Source organism: Cannabis sativa, chromosome 9 (genome assembly GCF_029168945.1).
Source record: "Cannabis sativa cultivar Pink pepper isolate KNU-18-1 chromosome 9, ASM2916894v1, whole genome shotgun sequence".
In the NCBI taxonomy this organism is placed as follows: Eukaryota; Viridiplantae; Streptophyta; class Magnoliopsida; order Rosales; family Cannabaceae; genus Cannabis; species Cannabis sativa.
The window spans coordinates 53,356,865-53,380,000 of NC_083609.1; the positions used below are offsets into that span (position 1 = coordinate 53,356,865).

Sequence of the window (23,136 nt, forward strand, 5' to 3'; positions counted from 1 at the left end):
AATTAATTTAATTTTTTAAAAAATAAAAATTAATACTTTTGCCGGCGCATTATTGCGCCGGTAAAAATGGATGAAACTATTGGCGCCAACTGTCAGATTGGCGCCAATAGTTTTGCCGGCGCATGTATTGCGCCGGCAAAAGCTTATCATAGCAGGTTCATGGCGGATAAGGCCATTTTTTAACACCGGCGCTTATTTTTCACCGGCGTTATTACTCAACGGTAAAAGGAAGTTTCACCGGCGAAGTTACTATACGCGCCGGTAAAAAGTCCTTTACCGACCAAGCTTCCCAGATAATCTTTGCCGGTGCACAACTGCGCCGGCAAAGCTTTGCCGGCGCAGTTAGGGTACTTTTGCCGGCGCAACAATGCGCCGGCAAAAGCTGGTTTTCTTGTAGTGTTGGTAGTAAATCTAGATCCTGGTAAAATATTTCCAACACTTTAAGTACTTCACTCTTAGATTGAGGTTTCACTCTTAAGTATTTTCTCTCTGAATTATTTTCTAACCCTGAATGGTGAGATTAAACCACTATTTATAGGGGCAAATTACATGAAGAATGGTTTCCCTTAACCTATAACAAATAAAATAGAAAACTAGTATGTTTCCATAATTACAATAAAGAGATTAGGAAATCTAAGCCAATTGTCTTTATTCTCTGAAGATACAAATTAATTCCACAAATGTAGGGATTGTTTTCGTGACATGCCAAATTAGAAATAACGATGTCCATCTCTGAGATTGCTAACTCGCACCCCCTGGTCGGTGCATGCAAGTTACTTACGTGATCAAGCTGGTCGGATGTCCACAAATAACCATGTTCGAACGTCCTACCATTCACGTATAACTTTGGGCTTCATATCAATCTGCATAGCCTGCTAGGAGTATAACCATCTATCCAAGTTATGAAATATGATACACGTGTCACCCAGTCAGATGCCACGTCATAGTTAAAAAAATTAGGATAACATTTGTCCCTAAGTCTGTGCGGGACCTTCTTGGTCACACGTGAACTTATTCAGCTAGGAAGTTGCCCGAATGGGTGATCTGTGTCTAATTATCAATATTGATCCGACGTGACTTGATCAAAGGTCTCTTCGGTTTTTAAGGCATTAAATATCTCTTGAAAGTTGTACCTCGAGTCACACACTGATTGTTAAGTGACACCGCATACGTGACGTGTGTACTTTCACAATAAGTGCTAACATTCACTTTTGGGAAAAAATCCCAAATATTTGAATTTTAAATAAATTAATTACCCCTTTTAGATACCTATTAAAGGGAATTAATACCTTCAAGGAATCCTTTTTAGCCATTTTCACTTTTAGAGAACCAGAGCAAAAATTTCTTCGTGTTTTACTCTCAAATCTTCATAGAAAAATTCTTAGAAACTCCATTAAAAAATAAAATTATTTATAAATATTAATTATTAAAAAAAGTCTTGCTAAATATTTAAATTAAAACTTAATTATAATTAATTTAATTTTAAAAAAAAAATTACTAACCTCTTAAAAAACGTACAATTGCCATTCTTTGGCTCTAGCCATTGACTAGTTGTAGACAAAATTTGTAGAGAAAAGTTATTTAATTTCTTTTCAAAATAAATAAAGAAATAAAACAATAATTATACATATAGTACAACTCGTTAATTAGCAAACAAAAAAGATAAAATGAGAAAAAGAAAAAAAAATAAATAACCTTGATAGTGATATTGCGGTAGAGATAACAAAGGAAAAAAGAAAAAGTAAAATACCTAAAATGTAACTGAAAGGAAATTAATTAGTTAGAGAGAGAATTGAGTAATGTTAAAAAAATGTTAATAAACCTATTAATTATTTATCAAAAATCTATTAATTATTTTGATGAAATGGCTTGAAATTATTGGTGGCATTCGAGACCTTGTTAACTACTTTGATGAAATGGCTTGAAAGTGGGAGCAGGGGATTCGGGAAGCAGACTTTTTTTCTAATATAATATCTCAGTCGCACTCAACTCAACTTAGTCAATATAGTTGACTTTATCCTTGCAAAAACTTGACTACCATTTATGTAGAATGGAACTGACAACTTGAATTCTACAAGTTATTTGTCCATTTGAATGTGTTCTGCAGCTTCCTCTACCAAATGGGTGCTTTAGATTTCTTGGTCATCCTCAGTTTTATAGGATGTTTCTTACAATCTCAGGCTCAAAGCCTATCATGCCACCCAAATGATTTTCAAGCATTACAGGATTTCGTGAGGGGTTTGGAAACAGTGATTGATGGGTGGGAATCTGAATCCTATTCTGATTGCTGCAAATGGAAAGGAATCAAATGCCATTCTTCATCTACAGGGAAAGTTGTAGAGTTAGATCTTGCAGAGAAGAAACTTTCTGGTAAGCTCTCTCAATCACTTGGAAATTTGGATCAGCTGAAAGTTCTCAATTTGTCCCACAACTTTTTTAAAGGCTCCCTTCCAAAATCACTTCTCAACTTACCAAATTTACAAGTTATAGACTTGAGCTCCAATTATCTAACAGGCCCAATTTCCACTGCTATTAATTTACCTTCAATACAAGAGTTAGATATCTCTGAGAATTCCTTGGAGGGTTTTCTTTCACAAAGTATATGTGACAATTCTTCTTCACTTAGATCATTGAATCTCCAAAGAAACTACTTGCAAGGTAATCTTCCATCACAACTTGGGAATTGTAGTTCATTAGAGTACCTTAGTCTTGGCCAAAATAATCTTAATGGTGAAATAGCAGAAAGTATATATAAGTTGCAGAAGCTAACTCAATTGAGCCTTAGAGAGAACAAGTTTTCAGGGCTAATTAGCCAAAGGATCAGTAACCTCACCAACCTTGTTCAATTTGACATATCTTCTAATGCATTTTCAGGAACCATTCCAGATGTTTTTCACAGCATTGGAAAGTTAGAGAAATTTGTTGCCTTTTCAAATAATTTTACTGGTTTTATTCCTCTGTCCATGTCAAATTCTCCCACTCTTACTACACTAAATCTTAGGAACAATTCCTTGGAGGGTTTGGTTAATCTTAACTGTTCAGCAATGGTAAAATTGGTTACTCTTGGTTTAGCTACCAATCGGTTTAGTGGGCCTATTCCAGATAATCGCCCTTCATGTCAAGCTCTGAGTACTTTAGATCTTTCTCGCAATAGATTCACAGGTCAAATACCAGAAAGCTTCAAGAATTTTCATAGTCTTTCTTACTTCTTTCTTTCAAATACCAGCAACTCTAATCTTTCTTCTGCCTTGAGAATCTTTCAGCATTGTGAAAACCTTAGTACTTTGATCTTCACCTTAAACTTTCATGGTGAGCAGTTGCCAGCTGATCCTACTCTTCATTTCAAAAAGTTGAATGTTCTCATTATTGCTAACTGCAGACTCAGAGGCTCAATACCACAATGGTTGAGTAGAAGCAGCCAATTGAAGCTATTGGATTTGTCATGGAACCACTTGGATGGAACAATTCCTTCATGGTTTGGTGATTTCAAGTTCCTCTTTTACTTGGACTTATCAAACAACTCATTCAGTGGCAAAATCCCAAGAAGAATAACTGAGTTAAGAAGTCTTACTGATATGGATGTATCCCTGGAAAAATCTCCAATGGACTTTCCCTTTTCATTGAAGAGAAATGTAAGTTTAAGTGGGTTGCAATACAATCAACTAATGAGTCTTCCACCAACTCTAGACTTGAGTTATAACAAGGTTAGTGGATCAATCTTGCCCGAGTTTTGTAATCTTAAAAAGCTTCGATATTTAGATTTGAAATTTAACAACCTATCAGGACCAATCCCAAGTAACTTGGCAGGGTTGAGAAACTTAGAGGCATTGGATTTTTCACACAACAAACTTTCTGGGACGATTCCCTCATCATTGGAAAGTCTAAGCTTTCTATCAAAGTTTAATGTTGCTTACAACCAATTGCATGGAAAGATCCCTTTAGGGGGTCAGTTTTCAACCTTTCCAAGTTCAAGTTTTGTTGGAAATATTGATCTTTGTGGTGATGATTACACAAATATTATTTGTGCAAAACATGAGTCTTCCAATATTCCAAGGGAGGCAACCCATCAATCACAAAGAGATGAAAGCTTTACAAATGGGATAATTGTTGGAGTTGCCTTTGGTTTTGTGTTTGTGTTTGGAGCTTCATTATTCCCTGAAATCTTAAGATATGCTGGCCCCATGAAGAGATTAAGGACTCACTAAATGAGCATTAATCCAACTTGAAATAGTTCAAATATTATAATGTGGAAATTAACATTCGGCTTCAATGGCTTGTTTTGTTTATGTGTTTGGGTGGTGTTTATTTGTTTCTACAGGGTATGGAAGTTGTGAAATTATTATGTGTTTGTTTTGTGATGGCCTTTTCAGCCTTTGTTCAATGTAATTTGTGCTCTTCCTTGGTTCCAACCCTGATGACAGGAAAAGTACCTTTGGCATGTGCATCTTCCTTGGTTCCAACCTTGTATCGTGGTCTTCAAAGAAGTAGAAAATTGTCTCTCGATCGAGTAAAGAAGCAGAATATTGCAGCTAGGGCTATTCAAAAAAATTTACAAACCGTGCAAACCAAACCGAATAAACCGACAGATTACACAACCCGAATAACTTTACGAAAAAATCAAATCGCCCAATGAATATATTGGACGGGTTGAATATTATTCTAACCCGCCCAAATAACCCGAATAAACCGATTTACATGTTTTTTACTAAAATTATCTATAATATAATATATAAATTGCATTTAATAGTTAAACTATTTTATATTTTAAGTTTGTATTTTATAGTGTTTAATTTGAAATTTAGAATTTATAATTAATAATTTTGACGGTATTCGAATATTGAAGTTGAAACTTAGAATTTACATATGAGTATAATTTTTAATTTTATTTTGTAAAAAAATATTGTTTAATACTTTAATGTTTATTCAATTTATATTTATTTTTTAACATTAATTTAAAATAACTATTTTAATCTTGAAAGACGTATACTATACATTTATTTTTTCAAATCAATCATTTGAACACTAAAAACTAACAATAATAAAAAAAATAAATAAAGATCAGTTTAAACGGGTTAACTCGACCAAACCGACAAAAATTATTGGACGGGTTGCACTTTTTTTATTTTTTTCATTAGACGGATTCCAATTAGATATTTGCAACCCAACAATTATATTGGATTGGTAAAAATACACTATAACCTGATCAAACTGACCGATGTACACCCCTAATCGCAGCCTTGCTCATACTGCTGCAGAAATAACTTGGACTCAAGCTCTCATTGCTGAGATTGGTCTGCAACTGCAAACTACTCAAACTATCTGGTGTGACAATCGAAGTTCGGTTCTGATGGATGTCAACCTGATTCTTCACTCACAGTCACAAACCAAGCATATTGAGTTGAATTCATACTTTGTGCGTGAAAGAGTTCTGAACAAACAATTGATTGTCAAGTATGTTCCTGCTTGCGATCAAATAGTCGACATCTTAACTAAAACTTTGTATAGCACTCGTTTTGTTTTTCTAAGAGACAAACTTATTCTAGCTTCTTTAGCTATACTAAGTTTGAGGAGAGGTGTTAGATAATATTTGTTTTCAAGTGTTAGTTATAGGACTGAACATTTCGAGCGGATTCGACCTGAATTCGAACTGGTGAACTCGCAAATTTTTTTTTTTAAAAAAAAATGTTTGGGCGGGTTGAGTTTAATCCGGTACCCTTCGAGCGGGTTCACGGGTTGAGTTTTTAGGAGTACCGGGGTTTTGGGTTGAACCTGAACCCGCGCGCCAACAACATATTTAGTATATTATATATATTTTTTATTTTTTATTACATTTTATATATATTAATTAAAAATAAAAAGAATTAAAAATAAAAACTGTTATATTATATATGTTTAATTTAATAAATAAAAGAAATAATTATTTGAATAAAAAATTAATTTTTTAAAAGAGTTGACTGAGTTGACCGAGTTGACCGGGTCAAACCGTCAACCCAGTCAATCCGGCCAACCGAAACCCGCTAATTTGCCAACTCGTGCCCTATCCGAGTTCGAGTTCAGGTTCGGGTTCGGTTTCATTTTTTTGAACCCAAAACCCGATAAACTCATCCGATGTTCATCCCTAGTTAGTTATGCTTTTCGATTATGGTTGTCATATTTCTATTATGACAGATGTACTTTAGTTAGTTCATTTTTCTTATTGTATATATTTTAATGAAGATTATTTTCTCCATTCTGTTCATCTTTTCAACAATATCTACACCATATCATATATATATACTAGCAAAAAACTACGTGTGAGGCACGTATATTAAATTTTATGCTAGGTTTTTTTTTATGTTATTTGAAAGTGAGATTATTATTGAATACTGAATGCAATATATTAGTGTTTAAGAAAGCTTAATGATTTAAATATGTTCTTAAGTTAATCCAAAAATAAACTAAAAATTGATGTTCCAATACTTAAAGAAATATTACTTAAATGGGGGTAAGATAAAAAGAAAATTAAAAATCAATCTCTAAATTGTTGATAATTGAAGATAGCATTAGTCTTAAAATTATAGATAAGAAAACTAATGATAGTCATTGGTGGATTTCAATCTTCATTTTCTTTGATAGAGACAATAGTGTAATTTTTGTATTTTGCACTTTTCATTCTAGCCGGGTCCGCATATATCTGGATTATCCATTTTTTCTTTGATAAATTGATTATGGTAGTGTCGACAAAGCGGCGGTGTTCCTGCAAACAGTGATGTATTTTCATTTAAGATGATTAGACATGGTGTGCATAATTTATTTAATTAAAAAATCAACTTATGAAAGGCATGTAAAACTATTTAATTTTTTAAAAACTACACCTCTGCAGTATAGTTCATTAGTTGGGCAGCATTGTTGGGTTTTATGCCCTAAATAAAACTCTTTACAATCTGATTAGTTATCAACATAAGAAATTTGAAGTGATTGATGTTTGCATGAATTTTACATGCTAATGGTTTAATATGTTTAATATGTTTATTACATTCATACACACAAAATCAGTCAAATTCAGATCATATGTTTATTCATAATTACAGTATCGTCAACACAGTGGAATGTGATTGTGATCATATGAATCAAAAGTTTTGGTCCCTGTTTCATCAGTGTTATTGGATTTACACTAATGTGATAATCAGCGATGATGTGTACTTACACTTGGAGTAAGTGTTATGTTCTTTCCAGGACATTAGTAAAGTATACTAGTTTCGAATGTATGGAGTATACATTGGACTGGACCGATATTGCAACTAAGTTAAGATATTACAAACTTACCGTTATACATATCTTTCCAAGTCAATATCAGTAGTTGATCTTAAGATTAAAAGAATCTAAATCCTGATATGCTTGGGCTCAACTCAGGAGTGCTATTCATGTTCTTTGATTTATTAGTTAAGCCTACTTTTGGGTCAGGGTGATACGTATATTTTGGGAACATGATAGTATGATTGAGTGGGAGTGCTGAACATAAATATGGAATCTATAGCTTCTACTGGTGTATAGAAGTCAAGTGATGATTCCCTTCGAGCTTAGCAAATAGAAGTAAATGGATGAGCTCTTGTTTAACTGACTAATTATTAGATCACTAAACACCATTTACAGGTAGCTAAGTGTTTTAAGGGGCAAAATACATTGAGGGGTGAGAACGGTAAAGAAATCCCATCTCGATGTAGATCATCTATATAGAGGATCTTTAAATCACAATAAGATTATAACAATGGTTAAATGAGATAGTATATTGATATCGTGGAACATACAATATGCTCTATATAAGTCTGAGAGTACAATTCTAAGTTCTAAGAGTGGATTCAACGAAGAATTAATAAGTAGGAATTTACTTGGTAAATTTGGTTCACTTATTGGAAGCTCAGCATATAGATCCATGGTCCCCATTCTAGTTGAGAACATTCTGCTTGTAAGACTCATTAATTGATTCGTGATTGATCAATTATAATTCTAAAGTTAGACTATGTCTAATTTTATGAATTTTCACTAAGCAGGGGTGAAATTGTAAAGAAAAGAGTTTCTAGGTTTATTTATTTATTAATGGACTTTATATGTCTAATTAATAATTAAATTAAATGACAATATTATTTAATAATCTATTTTAGTTATTAAATAATTAGTTTTGGCATTTAAAAGGTTAGAATTGGAAAATTGGCGTTTTTGAGAAAATAAAGATAAAATTTGGTAAAACTGCAAAATTAAGTGAGGCCCAATACTACACCATGGCCAACCACTTAAGTTGGTTTTTCAAATTAATATTTTCATTATTTTAATGCCAAATAAATCCTAACCTAAACCTAGTAGTTGCCTATAAATAGAAAGTGATGGCTCAGTCACATAACATGCTTTCATTAGTAATCTGACAGAAATTTCTCTCTTCAGAAAAAATGAGCCTTCCCCACTTTCTATACCTGGCCGAAACCCTCTCTCTTCTTTTCTGCTTGATCAATTTCGATCCTAGTGAAAGAGTAAGTGCCCACACACAGCAAGCAGTAACTCAATCATAGATTGGAAGACTGTGAAGGATCAAACTTGAAGAAGAAGGACATTCGGGCTCAGATCTTGATTATACTCTGCTACAGAAAGGATACAAGGGTTAGAGATCTGAGTGGAAGGAGACATTAATTCCGCTACATCAATGTAAGGTTTTCTTAACTTTATATGTGTTTAATTTATCGTTTTAGAAAGTTCATATTTAGGGTGTTTAAAGAACATACTTGTGAGTAGATCTAAGATCCTGGTAATATATTCCAACAAGCATTACACGAAAAATATTTTTTCGACAATATCTGCGAACATGACAGCAGATAGTCTCTTTGTATTGTCATCAAGTTCAACATATGCTATAGCACTGTAAAATGCATTATAAGATTGTTAGTATATTTTTTTATTTTAACTTAATTTCAATAACATCATATGTTTTTTGTAATATACCGTGGTGTAGGAAATACTTCTTGGCCGCATGTTGGCTTGTCACATATGATTTTTTCATCGCGATTGTATAAATCTATTTTTTTATGACATGCGTCACATGACATGTAATAAAAATTTTGAAGAGTGTCAGTTATTTTTATTGCCGCCTCAATCCAAAAATATTTTTTCTACATCCAAATCAAATGGTGTTAATAATAGTAAGATATTGAAACGAAAGTTTCATAAAGTAAATATTATAGTAGTTTTTACCTCATTCAGTTGCAGATTTTTCGTCAACTCTGAAATTTGGATGTTAGTCACTATTTCGTAATCCAACAAAAGATTTTGGAGAAGATTCATATATCAAGCAGTTTGCTATTGCGTTTTTAATTTCTGTTTCGTTGCTCTCCGCCCTTAAAATAGAGTAAGTATTATTATAAATATAGTATACAAAAATTTAATTTTTTTTGTAAAATGTGTAGCTATAATAGTATGTGTATTTGATTTTATGAGTATTACCATTCCTTTAGTGCTTCTGCTTTGGGGAGTTGAGGATTGATTTTGAAGGTACTCGTGTTGCGTGACGATAGAGACAGCCCTAAATCAAAATGTATGTGTTAATTGAATTTTTGAATTTTCGTTTTTAAATATCAGTAGTTCAATTAATGCAAACCTCTCTTGGTTTGAACAATTAGTTTTGATCTCAATATTATGGGTATGTCTTCGATTACTTCTGCTATTTGTAAGCATTCATCGTGAACTTTATGCCCCCACATCGTCAAACATACTGGTTTGAAGCTACAACTTTGTAAAGAAATAAAAAAATGGATTAGTAAAAATTTTGTTAAATAGTATTTAATATATCACAATAAAAATGAACACAAGGGTGTATTTATAGTGGTAGATTAAATGTATAGTTTACCTTCCATCAATTAAATATATCTCTTGAATTGTATGTAGTCCATAGGGAGTGTTGACTTCTTTTGGTGAGTTCATTTTGAGAGCAATAGCCAAAATATCTAATAAATTGAAATATTAAATAGTTAGTCAATGAGGAATATATATATATATATATATATGAAAATCAAATTGTAAATACCTATTGGTTTGTTGAATTCTTTAGGTGTATGCAGGTCCCTAAACGGAATGAAATCATAGTTTGGTGTTGATATCTGGTTGTCTTCTGTTTGGATTTCTTCGATTTCTGTTCTTGAGTTCAATGTCCAAGAATATTTGTAGTCTCGCTTTTTATCGAAAGGTGGGGCTGTTTTTTTTTACATAAGCGTTGCTCATGTAGTAAGTGTGGAACACTTCCAAAGTGTTTTCTCTAGCATCAATTTCAGTGCCAAATATTACTGCTTCAACATCATTACCCTGTGTTCATTTTTAAAGAAAAAAATATATTTATGAAATAATAATCTGTTGAAGCGTGTTTATAGTCAGAATTCGGAAAATATAGCATTTATTAGTAGAGTATTTACAATTTCAACGGTAAATAAACTAATTGTATACCTTTTTATCTGCTAACATAAGCTTTTGATATTTGAGTGGTGAACTCTTGCTTGTCCGCTTTTCAGATTTTTCTAACACTCTCATTTCAATCTTCCAACTTTCTGTAGTTGGGGTGATATCCTTAATTGTTGTATATATTGTAGCCATTTATTCAACTGTTTTTAAATAAATCTGTAGATAGACAAAATAAAAAATATAGTAATGACTACGTAATCAATAAAAAGAGTCATAAAATATAATCAATATCTTATTAATTATAATATTAGTGAAGAGTAGTGCATGAGATTGAAGATGGTAGCCACAAAGCATGGAAACTCCGTGAGCTAACCTTCACTTATCTTTGGGTTAGACAATATATGCATCAATTACAAACACACAACCAACCTAATATTTAAATAAATTAATCTACACAAAAGAAGGTAACTTTGGCAACATATTATTTTAATTAATTTACTCAAAATATTAGTTATAAACTAACACTAAAATTTGAATTTAATTGTTTGAACTAAAATATACATTTATCAATTTATACTGTAACATATACATATTACACACATATTATATATAAATATATATAATCCTTAATAAAATATATATATGTATGTATACAGCAAGTCATATATCATATTAATAATAAATCACTTTACAACATCACATATATATGCCAAAAAACTCCTACAGCAAGTAATTAATAAAGAAAAGGAAAAATAAATAAATAAACTACAACTTACGAATCAATTCAATATATATGTATACTTAAGAGGATTGAAGCCAATAAAAAAATTCAATCAATTAATACGATTGAAAAAAAAAAACTGATTGATGCATTATATGCCATCCGTATATGAACCAAAAACGAAAATTAATGGCAAAAGCCATTAAACATATATTAACGAACGTCCCAAAAAAAACCATATTATTATATATATAGATATATATTAGAAGAATATTATTAATATTTCATAAAACATCAATAGCTATGCTTAAAAATTCGCATCTGTGTGATACAAAAGCAATTGTGAGATTAAGTTAGGCATTGAAGTTCCCAAGTGATACATACTTCTTTCCAAGTTCAGAATCCTTGCTAGCATCACCCAGTACTCGCTGAACTTCCTTCACTCGTAGACGAAGCTCTCTAGCAAATATTAATACTTGTTGTTTTTCCTTCCATCTTGGGAAAAAACTGATTGTGATATATATATATATAGTTATTTAAGTGTACAGCTTAAAGTAAATATCATGATATATGATATATTTTAAAATTTTAAAAAAATATCAGTTGAATATTTCAAACTTTTAAATTAGATTTTTTTATAAAGTTTAAAATTAATTGACAATGAGGTCGTGCACTGAAGACTAATAGATAGAATATAAGTGTATAATAACTGTTGACTAATGAATATCAACAGTTTTATTCATTCTAATAACTCTATGCCTTTACTTGGGCTTTTTATATAATACAAAAATCTTCACAACAGTTTTTTATGTTGACTGTTTGACTGCCCAGAAAATACAGCTAATTAACTATTTTATTTATAAAAAATATATTCTTTTTTGTCTTTTTTATATAAAAAATTAGAATTTTTCACCCAAAACTTTATAAACTATCAAATTGTATTCTTTATACTATAATACTCTTCGAAATAGGATTTATCATATTCTATTCATTTACTATTTATCATATTATACATTATATTCTATTTTTAATATAAAACGAGTAATAATAGTTAATAAATAAATGTAAAAATTAAAAGATAAAATTATTAATTATTTTTTTTTATCAAAATAAATAAATGAAAAATAAAAATGTGTGTGAGTTACAGTTAGCCGAGTGCGATTAACTCTAACTTTATCTATTTATAATAATATTTTTTTATATACTTATTTAAGTTAATTTTTGCTACTCAGCTAAAGAGCTCAGCTCTGTTGATATTCTAATCAAAAACTGTTGTGAAGATTTTTGTATTATATTAAAAAACTGTTGTGAAGATTTTTGTATTATATATCACTTCAAAAAAGGTGATACACTTAAAAATGTTCATTTCATCTTTGTTCAAAAAGCCAAGTAAAGGCATAGATAAAAAATAAGTACGGGGTTATTGCTTCAAATTAGTTTGAACTTGATAATTCTAATAACTCTGTGTAGACTATGTTTTTGGTGTAGTCCTTATCGTGCTGGCCTGTGGTCACAGGTCGTATTAATACACGCACTGTAGACGATGTTTTTGCCCTTGACAATGCCACATATAACTGACCGTGTGAAAAAACAGGTTGTGGCAAATAAACTCCAACATAATCTAACGTTTGGCCTTGCGATTTGTTTATTGTCATAGCAAAACTTAATCTTATGGGGAATTGTGTTCGTTTAAATGGAAAGCCGCTATTTTCATCCACATTGGGTAAGAATGGTATTCTTGGTATAAAGACTCTTTTTCCTCTATGGTGTCCTACAGCAATTTCAGCATCTATCACATTTGGTTCAAATGCTCGACAAATTAAACGGGTTCCATTGCAGAGTCCATCTGAAGGATTAATGTTTCTAAGTAACATTATTGGACAATTCCTCTTTAGTTGCAATTCATGTGGAGGAAGGCCGTTTGGTGTAAGAGTGTTTAAGAAATCTTCCATAACTGATTGCTCGGTGCTATCTATAGCCTCAACTCGACTGTAGTAGTGATGTGCTTCTCCCGGGAAACGTGCAATTAACATCAAATTAATTTCATCGACAAAAGAGTTCTTTGGTGTTAATATAGCTCGATTCATCATGGTAGACACATTTTCTGGGTAGTGATGGATGTTGTGGAAGACATTTTCTATTAGGAGGTTTAAAGATGTGTTGTCGTCGTGATAAGGAATGAGCATATTACTTGGGATTTGTAAGGTGTCATTGACGGTGATCGGTGGCATTCCATTGCCGACCGACAATATGTAATCAGAGAATATTGGGTCCAGTCTTGCTCTCATATTTTCAATTAGGTAGAACTTGGTGAAGGTGGGCCACAAGTATGAGTGAACCAAGCTAGAATTTACCTGCTCCTGTCTTGTTCCTTTTCGGACAACAGGTAATACCTGTCTAAAATCTCCTCCAAAAATAATTACCTTTCCACCAAAAGGTGTGTCCGAATCATTTATGTCTCGTAGCATTTTATCCAATGCTTCTATGTGTTGTTTTCTTGTCATTGGAGCCTCATCCCATATTATTAATTTTGATGCTCGTAGAAGGTTTGCAAGAGAACTTTGTTTGCTAACGGAACATGAGGTTGTTTCGTTGGCATCAAGTGGAAGCTTAAAACGTGAATGTGCTGTACGACCCCCTGGGAGAATGGAAGCGGCAACACCCGATGAAGTAGTTGCAAGTGCCACAAGGTTTCTCGATCTTACTGTTGCTAATAGAGCTCTGTATAAGAATGTTTTTCCTATCCCTCCTGGTCCGTCTACGAAGAACGCTTGTGCTTTGTTTGATGAAATATGTTCCATCACTGCATTATACACTTGTCGTTGCTCTGCATTTAGGGAGTGGGAAGCTGTTATATCTTCTTCGGGTATTCAACTCCCAATTCATCGTTGATTTCTCTAGATTGAAATTCTTCATCGTCATCGAACGAGATGTCCTCGTCAAGAAGCTGGTAGGAATTGATGTCTTTTCCCATGGATTCTATTGTAGAAGAGATGGACTTTAGAACTTTATTTCTCACAATAGATAGAGAATCTTCTTCAGATTTCAAATCGGCGGACATTTCTTCCTCGTAATGTTCCCATAGGTCTCTGGGGTTCGTTGGATTGCAATAAACTAATATCGTTGCGAATAGTTGTCTCAGACTCGAAGGCGCTTGGTATAGAGATGCTTCATGTAAACAATCTTCCAAGCAGTTGTCTCTTTGTAACAACCCAAGCATCGTCGCTGCCTCACGATACGTTGGGGCCAGAACTCCGTTCACTGTCCTTAGATCTTCGAATGACAACGGCCCTCTTACATGGTTCAACAATATGCGTAGATAATATCTCTCACCCTCAAATGGATTTGTTGTTACAATACGTCCTATGACTGTTTTTTTTCTTCGAGTAGACCATATCTTGTGTTGTTGGTTCCAAACATAGCTTTCTGGGATTTGTTTGTATGGTAATGCGTTTGCATTTTGATCAGTTCGATTCAATACAAAAAATTCTGTTAGCATTGATTTTTTAAAATGTTCTGAAGTGGCAATGTTCGATAGGTCTTGATCTGCTCTGAAAGTTACTGGGTGTTGATGCTCGAGGTGCAGATGCAAACTATAAACTGACGGGTACATCTCATTAACAATAAACCCATATATTCTCCACATAGCTTCAGGTGCTGCAATCCATCGGGCCATTTGGAACTGGTGAATTTCATCAACTTCGTCATTTCTTGGTTCAGATACTAAGTTGAAAGCAACACGATCATGACCCTTATAAATGTACTTGTAGAGATACTTGACATCCTTTATTGTAGAGCAAATTTCAACATTAATGTGAGAGTCAAAGGTTGCAAGCAAATACGGGTTGTATGGGACGACTCAACGATTGTCTAAGTGTGTGCCTCTCACCTTCACGTGCGTTCCATTGTTTCGGCGTCTATATATTGGGAAGCAATCATTTCCAACAGACGTAAAAGGTGCATAATTTTTTGGATAATTACTTTTACAACGTGGAGGATTGCCCTTCATGCAAACATTTGATCGATTCAAATCTCCACATGGTCCATGCATCATGTGTTTCACAACAGCGTTATGCAAGTGCATGTTTGTATTTTTATCAGGAATCTCCGCTGATACTATCTCATCAAAATATTCGGGTGCATGTAATCTCCAATCGCCTTGTAGGATAATTAAAAAATGAGCGTGTGGTAGGCCCCTTTTTTGGTGCTCAATAACATAGACGTATGCGGCAACCTTGCCGAATATTTCACGTTTAAATAATTTGTCTTTTAATTCTTCCAGTTTGGCATGGAATACTCGAGCAACTAAATCGGGTCTATTTTGAGCTTCTTCATGTTGGCTTAGTTCATTGGTAATTTCTTTCCAGTTTGGGTTGCAAGTCATCGTTAAAAAAATGTCCGGTTTTCCATATCGCTGAACCAAAGCCATAGCTTCCATGTATCTCTTTCTCATGTCTCGTGGACCTCCAATACAAGAAGATTGCAATATTATCCTTTTGCCAACATTAGAGGCATCTCTTTCTCCAAGCGTTACTGTGTCAACTATACCTTTATATAACTCAGACCGAATATGTTGTTGCTCATTTCTGTAATAGTCTAATCTTGACATACATATCTACGGCATATTGTTGTAGCATTCGTCCTGAGTGTAGCAAAATTGATCGTGCATCTTCTCTTATTTGTAACTTGAAGCAATAATATTCGCGACACGAAACTACTGCTTCCTTTTTTTGTCGGTTTGATACTACAGGAGTTGAGTGAGAAGGAAGTGTTACTAAATATGGTGTGCACAATGAATAAAACATTGATGAGATTTAAAATTTTACAATCTAACCTCGTTCTTCAGCGGCAAGTAATTCTTCTGCAGTGGTTGACTGTTGAGGATCTATTGTTGGGCTACGAACATTGGATCTGGTTGTGTGTCCTCCAATTCGTTTTATGTGTTGATGCCAACCACAATCTCCGTGAGGAAATAAAATTTGATATTGTAATGGATCGTAACAGTCGTAGTAATATTGAACTTTATGTTTTCCACCATCATGATTATACACAAAAATGTCACGCCCTCCTTGTTGATACCCTTCATCATCTTCCACCCAAATTGCTGCAACTTGTGAGGATGTAGGAGCATTGAATACACGCTGATCTAGCCCAACATCTTCTCTTACTTGAATTATTTGTGTTTCCAAATCTGGAAAATCTCCAAGTGAACGAAAGAATATAGAATACGGATTGATTCGAAGGATATTCATAAATTGACTTGTAACAGATGGATCCAATCTGCATTTTGAATCATTAAGTCGGTGCTCCAATTCATTCTCGGTGTCATAAAAATATAGTTGCAGATTAGAGGGACGTCCATCAGATGGTAGTAAATTATTGATTGTGTGATAGATTTGCCCTTGGCTTCTGAAAGTATATATTCCTTTATTCCTTCGACACATTGATTTGTCGTAAATTTATTGTTGTAAGTTCGAATGTATGTTCGAAAATGTGTAGATTCTTTGCTACTGGAAGTAAACAATTCATAAAGTTCATTCGGCACATCGTTTGTTGCGAGATAAATTTTTCCATCGGCACAACAAAAGCCTGTTGTTTCATGAATGAAACGCTTCGCTTTGCAATGTTTGCATCGAGGGACGGATGGTAGAGAAAATGCTTCAGATGGCACCTCTTTTAGCAATTGACGAAATCGAGGTGAGGAATGAAGATGTAGACCTTTTTTATTGTAAAATAATAATTAGGTATCAAATTCCAACTCACATAACATATTGATTTTAATTATAAATTTAAAGTGTCCCTTACCGCTACGAGGTCTTGTTACTCTTTTATTGTAGGTTGATCCCCCAGCAAATTCATTTGGGTTCTGATTATATATATTAATATTTATCAAAAACAACATCCAAAATAATCATAGGGAGTTTCATCACGTGAATGAAGTAGCTGAGTTTTGAAAAAAAAAAAATATGGGACAAATGCAAACCTGATTGAAATTGACATTGCTCGAAGATGATGAATTTACAAATAAATTAGTTTCACAATCGACATTGGTAGAAACATTATCTCCACAAGAACATTCATCTTCATTTATGGTAGTGTGAGTGGAGTCATTTCGCAGTCTTTTTATTTGTTGTTGACTTGACGTTGCCATATTCTCGGCAATATATGTGTGAAGATCAATATGACTGGGATTACTACTTACAATAATGTTATTGATCTTAAATGCTTTTTGTCTAGCATATCTCTCTCTCTTTGTTTTTTACATATTGCTTTCTTTTTTTCGATTGGTAAATCTTTATATGGAATTCGCTTTGAAGGTTCTCTGTCACGATCTTGTAAAATTAAATTATAAACATTAATTTCATATGTATTAGTTTCTCTTAAACAAAATACATTTTTAAGTTTTAGGTATTTTGTGTATGACATCTTACCATGTGTCATTATGCTAATGCAGAAAATGTTGTAAGAATCCAATCTACACAAGTAAGAAAAGATGGTGTAATAAAGTAATTGCAGACATTAAATTTAAATAATAATAATTCATAAAATCCATACTTACATGAAACGGTTAGATCAAAAAAGAAAAACTCTATATGATTAAATATAGTATAGAGTTTTATTTTTGACAATATTCATTATTTTTGAATATAACATTTGGACAATATTCATTATTCACAATAAATTGTTACAACTACTTTCTTTTTATATTTTCTTTTAATTTACAATCAATCAATGTTATTACTGTTTTAGAAATTTAATAGAAACAATAGAAACGAAAACGAAATATGAGAGATGCATGATGAAGATATATTCTTCTTAAAAGAAACAAATGAAGAAGCGGTGAATATTAACATTAAAATTTCATATTTATCTTTATTCATAAAAAAAAAAAAAAAATATGATATTAAAGTGATGATCTATTAACATTACTTGGGAGAATAAGCAGAGAGAAAAATCTGGAGAAAAAAAGAAGCGGTGTAACGGCCAACAAAAAAAATTAGAGGGTATATGATTCTGTTATATATATTGGAATGAAAAAAGACAGAGAAGAGATGAAATATAAATAGGTTTTGGGTTGATGACATATATTATTATTCTCAGCTAGCTATGATATAAATTAGAATAAGAATGTCCAAATTATAATAAGAAAAGGAATACATAGATATTTAATTTTTAAATTCTTTATGGCGAACTAAATAATAAATAAAAAAAAAAGATAAAAAATAAAACAAAAGCTAAATAACAAAAAAAAATAATAAATAAAAAAAAACGATAAAAAATAAAATAGGAGCTCGTATCATTTTAATATGCCCTGCTATTCATAAATACCCTCTCAAACAAATAAATTAAATTTATACAAAAACAGAGTTAAATACTGCTAGCTCCCACTTAATTTTAGTATTTTACAATACATATATTGAAAGTAATTTATCTTTTATAGATTAAGAAATAAATAATAGACTATCTAAAGTATAAACAATATGTATATTGCTCAATCAAAGAAAACAAAAATTGAGATATACTTCAAGCTTCAAAGTCACTCATTTACATGTTCAAAAAGACTATGAAACCAACTCAAATCATAATTCTTACAACTTTGTTAACCTGTACAAAGGACTCTATTATAAACCTATATAATAATAAATCTGATAGACACCACTATAATATCATTTCAGCTGCATTAAGCAAATATGTGTGGTAAGTACATGTGCAAAATTCAGAGCAAATTAAGTGGTTATTAGAAGTAACGTTTGGGATATAAGAGTTGGGATCCCAGATTTGGCAGCAACATTTGGGGCCCAAGGGAAGAAACATACCAAAGGAAAGAGTAGCAAGAGATATTAGAAGAGAACAGAAAAAATTACATAACCCAAAATCCAACCAAAATTTCCATATCTACTCGATAATTTTCTGTCTACGCTCTTATTTACAAATTTTCCATGTGTTGTCTCTCACATGACAGAACAAGCATTCAGGTTCTCGTCACTGAACATTTGGTGGGCGTGGACATTTTCTCTTCCTCTCTTCCTCTCGTGGACATTTGAAGGGCGTAAGATCACAATAATTCATGGTCAATTGGCAAATTCTACACACTTACGAGTAACATTTAGCTAGCTTTTGCACAGAAGATCAATGATTCAATGGGAAACTTTTAAACAATGACTAATAACATTAATACCTTGACCATTCCAGTTCCATTATCGCAGACAAGTGGCTGAATATCCTCTGCATCTGCCATCTTCACTTACCTATTTGTTCACCAAACTATGCTATAAGAACATATTTCATAGAATAATAAATAAATGCCGTAGATCGTCAAATTTTGTAAGCTATTCCATCGAACTCAATAAAAATCTCAAGAAGAGGCAACTGTCATAATTAAAAAAAAAAACATGTAACTAATAATTCAGACAATAAATAATAATCCCAAAATAAATAAAAAAAAACATTCACAAATATAAACTCTAAAAATACATATATTATAATTTTGAGCCAGAAATAATACATATTAGTAATTAAAAACATTCTACGACTGACTACAAATTTCAGACTTTAAAAAAAAAAAGACATACTGATTAGTTATAAGAATAAGTGCATTGAATTTCTTCAATAAAAGAAAATAACTCAGTTTGTTACAACAAATAATCGGTCTTACCTCGAGATACGGTTGGCTTGTTACGAGCAGTGAATGCAAAAGGCTTAACATCAACTACATCATCATCAAAATACTCAACATCAGATTCATCCTTGAAGTCAAGATCAATGATTTCCGATCTCAGATGAGATTTCTTCGAGAAACGTTTGCCGGAGTTGGATTTCTTGAGATCCGGCCAGAGATAGTTGGAGGTGAGACGAGTGGACCGCGGCGGCGCATTCGTCGAGATGAAGTCGGAGATAATAGCTCCACCACACATGGTTCTCGATCCACGGCACACAAAGCCTAGATTGAAATGGTTATGGAAATTTTAGAGTAAGAGATTGTAAAAGAAGAAAACTTTTTGTGGGTTTTTGATATTGAAGAAGAAAACTTTTTGTGGGTTTGTGTCTAAAAGGCTCTGTTTTTCTTTCTCCATTGTTTTAGAATATTTAATTGAGGGCAGAGGTGATTCAATTGTTTTAGGATATTTAATTGAGGTGATTGTTAATATCAGTTCAAATTCAAATATTTAATTTAGGATATTTATTATTATTTTATTATAGATAAATAATATTTTATTATTTTATTAAATAAAAATTAAAAGTTACTCATAAAATTCTCAAAAACCAAAAATTTCAGTTATATAGGTATACTTTATATAAAATAGATATATAAACTCTATTCTATATAATATATTCTCACATTACTTTTACATTTACGTGTATGTTTTGTTTTGAGTTATAACTTTGTTCTTATCTTTATTTGTATTTTATGATTTAAAATTGTAACATTTTTTAATTTAATTTATAGTCCTTATAATCTTTTTCTTTCTTATTGTATAAAGTTGTAATTTTCTTAGTTTCTTTGTTCATCATGTTATCATTCTTCTATTAATATCTTATATTTTCCTAACATGATTAATCTAACTTACATATACAATAGAGGTCAAATGTTCAAATCTCATAAGCACCTTTAATTTTAATATTTAAACTTTTAAAGGTTACTTTTTGCCATCCTCAAACAAAAAAAAAGATAAGATTCCCCTCAATTTTAATTTTGCGTTGTTAATGTGCTACGTCATTGATGTCTAATAATAATACTTTCTTTAAATAATATTTTAAACAAAAATCTTTTAAAATGATAAAACTACATTTCTTTCAAAAAAAAAATTACTTTTTCAGCCAAAGGAAGACTTTGCATGGCTGCTATCTATTGTTTTATTATAGTTATCAGTTTGATAATATAACTCTTTAATTAATAATTATCCGTTATATTAAAAATTAATGGCTAACAAGCCGCCACCTCCCAAATCTATCCATGTGATCATTTATTTTGAGTCCTAATATTTACTCAACTTAACTATTCACATCACAACAACACTCTTAAGCGCAAGCAGTCAAAGTCAACATCTTCAACAAAATCTAATCTTTAATAAAAATATCCATACTAGTACCAACCACACCACACCACACCATTAAATCTTAGAAAAGTTATGTGATACACTCCAATATATAATTAAGTGCAAATGTCATTACTCATCTCATCTACACTTATTTAAACACAGTCAAAGTCAACATTGTCAACAAAATCCAATCTTCAATAAAAGCTTCTCACAATCACAATCAACACTTATCTTCACTTGGATCATTTTAGTTTTCTCCCAAAACCCAAAAATGAGCAAACTTCATCTCACCCTCTTCCTCTTCATCACCACTATTCTCACCCACCACTGTGTCAAAGATGCCTCAGCCGCCTGCCACGTGGATGACGAATCAGCTCTACTGAGCTTCAAATCTGGTATCACAGCTGATCCTTCAGGCATCCTCAGCTCTTGGAAAAAAGGTACTGACTGTTGTTCTTGGCCGGGTATTAACTGTCGGATCAACAACCGGGTCACGGAGCTTTCGTTAGTGGGTCAACCCGATCAACCCAAAAGCTTCTTATCTGGTACAATCTCACCATCTCTTGCAAAGCTCAGATTTTTAAGCGGTCTTTACCTTCAAGATCTTCGAAACCTCACAGGTCCATTTCCGGGTCTGCTTTTTCAGCTACCCAACATAGATTTTGTCTACATTGAGAACAACAGGCTTTCGGGTCGGGTACCTGAAAACATTGGGGATTTAGCCCGTTTAGGTGCCCTTAGCTTATACGGGAATCGATTCACTGGAACGATTCCGAGTTCAATTTCGAAGCTGACTCAGTTAACTCAGCTCAAACTCGGTGGGAATCTCTTCACTGGGTCTTTCCCAACTGTGATCCGAAACCTAAAAAACCTTACTTTATTGTATTTGGATCGAAACCAGTTTTCGGGTCCTTTACCAGAAATTTTCGGGTCATTTCCAGAGCTTAGGTTTCTCAATCTTTCTCACAACAAATTTTCCGGGAAAATCCCAAATTCAATCTCGACCTTGTACCCAAAACTAACTTTCCTGGAGCTAAACCACAATCTTTTCACAGGGAAAATCCCAGATTTTCTAGGAAAATTCAAGGCACTCGATACCCTTTTTCTCTCACACAACAAATTATCAGGAACTGTACCGAAAACCTTTGTGAATCTCACCAAGATATTCAATCTCGACCTTTCTCACAATAATCTCACCGACCCATTTCCTGAATTGAAAGTTAAAGGAATCGAATCACTAGATTTGTCGTACAACAACTTCCATTTGAAAACAATCCCCAAATGGGTCACCACTTCTCCGATCATATATTCTCTGAAACTTGCCAAGTGTGGAATCAAAATGAAGCTCGATGATTGGAAGCCATCGCAGACACATTTCTACGACTTCATCGATCTATCGGAGAACGAGATATCTGGTAGTCCGATCGGGTTACTGAACAGAACGGAATTGTTGGTGGGTTTTTGGGCATCGGGTAACAAATTGAAGTTCGATTTGGAGAAGTTGAAGATAGTGAAGACATTAAAGTATTTGGATTTGTCGAAGAATTTGATTTTTGGGAAAGTTCCTAAGGCTGTTACAGGGGTTGGGAAACTAAATTTGAGTCATAATCATTTGTGTGGAGCTATTCCGGCGAATAAGTTTCCGGCGAGTGTATTTTTGGGGAATGATTGTCTTTGTGGAGCTCCATTGTCACCCTGTAAAGCTTAAATGGTGGAACTTAGTATATTTTAGTATTGGAATTTGGAAGTTAATTAATCAATATTTTCTGTTAAATGATAAGACTGTGAGTTCATGTTGTCTTTTTCTAGTTTAATAATAAATATTTCTAAGCAAATAAATTGTCTTTTTTAATGTAATAAATTTCTATTTATGGTCATGGAATTCTAGTAGACTTATAATTACTTGTTTGTTTTATTATTATTTCTTTATTTTCTTGTTAGTTTGTGTGACAATGTGCC

The 23,136-nt window shown here is 32.6% G+C and overlaps 4 protein-coding genes across 4 annotated transcripts; 2 read left to right on the forward strand and 2 right to left on the reverse strand.

Moving 5' to 3' along the window:
- The first annotated feature begins 1,630 nt into the window (after positions 1-1,630).
- LOC115723261 (phytosulfokine receptor 1) lies at positions 1,631-4,438 on the forward strand. The gene has a single exon (XM_030652702.2). It carries the CDS (start codon positions 2,121-2,123, stop codon positions 4,203-4,205), a length of 2,085 nt encoding a protein of 694 aa, XP_030508562.2. The 5' UTR covers positions 1,631-2,120; the 3' UTR covers positions 4,206-4,438.
- An 8,132-nt stretch (positions 4,439-12,570) lies between these two features.
- Positions 12,571-13,938, reverse strand: LOC115699800 (uncharacterized). Its single transcript, XM_030627344.2, has one exon. The coding sequence runs from the start codon at positions 13,936-13,938 to the stop codon at positions 12,571-12,573; it is 1,368 nt and encodes a 455-aa protein (XP_030483204.2).
- Positions 13,939-13,988: 50 nt separating this feature from the next.
- On the reverse strand, positions 13,989-15,746 carry LOC133031476 (uncharacterized). The gene is made up of 2 exons (XM_061104983.1): positions 15,027-15,746; positions 13,989-14,921 (listed from the first exon to the last, which is right to left on the reverse strand). The coding sequence occupies exons 1-2, from the start codon at positions 15,744-15,746 to the stop codon at positions 13,989-13,991; spliced, it is 1,653 nt and encodes a 550-aa protein (XP_060960966.1).
- A 5,444-nt stretch (positions 15,747-21,190) lies between these two features.
- Positions 21,191-23,016, forward strand: LOC115722722 (MDIS1-interacting receptor like kinase 2). The gene has a single exon (XM_030652007.2). It carries the CDS (start codon positions 21,449-21,451, stop codon positions 22,883-22,885), a length of 1,437 nt encoding a protein of 478 aa, XP_030507867.2. The 5' UTR covers positions 21,191-21,448; the 3' UTR covers positions 22,886-23,016.
- The last annotated feature ends 120 nt before the right edge of the window (positions 23,017-23,136 follow it).

Coding starts and splice junctions, on each gene's coding strand:
- LOC133031476 (XM_061104983.1), bottom strand. CDS start 15,746: ATGTCAAGATTAGACTATTACAGAAATGAGCAACAACATATTCGGTCT. Junction 14,922..15,026: donor ACAATGGAACGCACGTGAAG/GTGAGAGGCACA, acceptor TCTACAATAAAG/GATGTCAAGTATCTCTACAA.
- LOC115699800 (XM_030627344.2), bottom strand. CDS start 13,938: ATGGAACATATTTCATCAAACAAAGCACAAGCGTTCTTCGTAGACGGA.
- LOC115723261 (XM_030652702.2), top strand. CDS start 2,121: ATGGGTGCTTTAGATTTCTTGGTCATCCTCAGTTTTATAGGATGTTTC.
- LOC115722722 (XM_030652007.2), top strand. CDS start 21,449: ATGAGCAAACTTCATCTCACCCTCTTCCTCTTCATCACCACTATTCTC.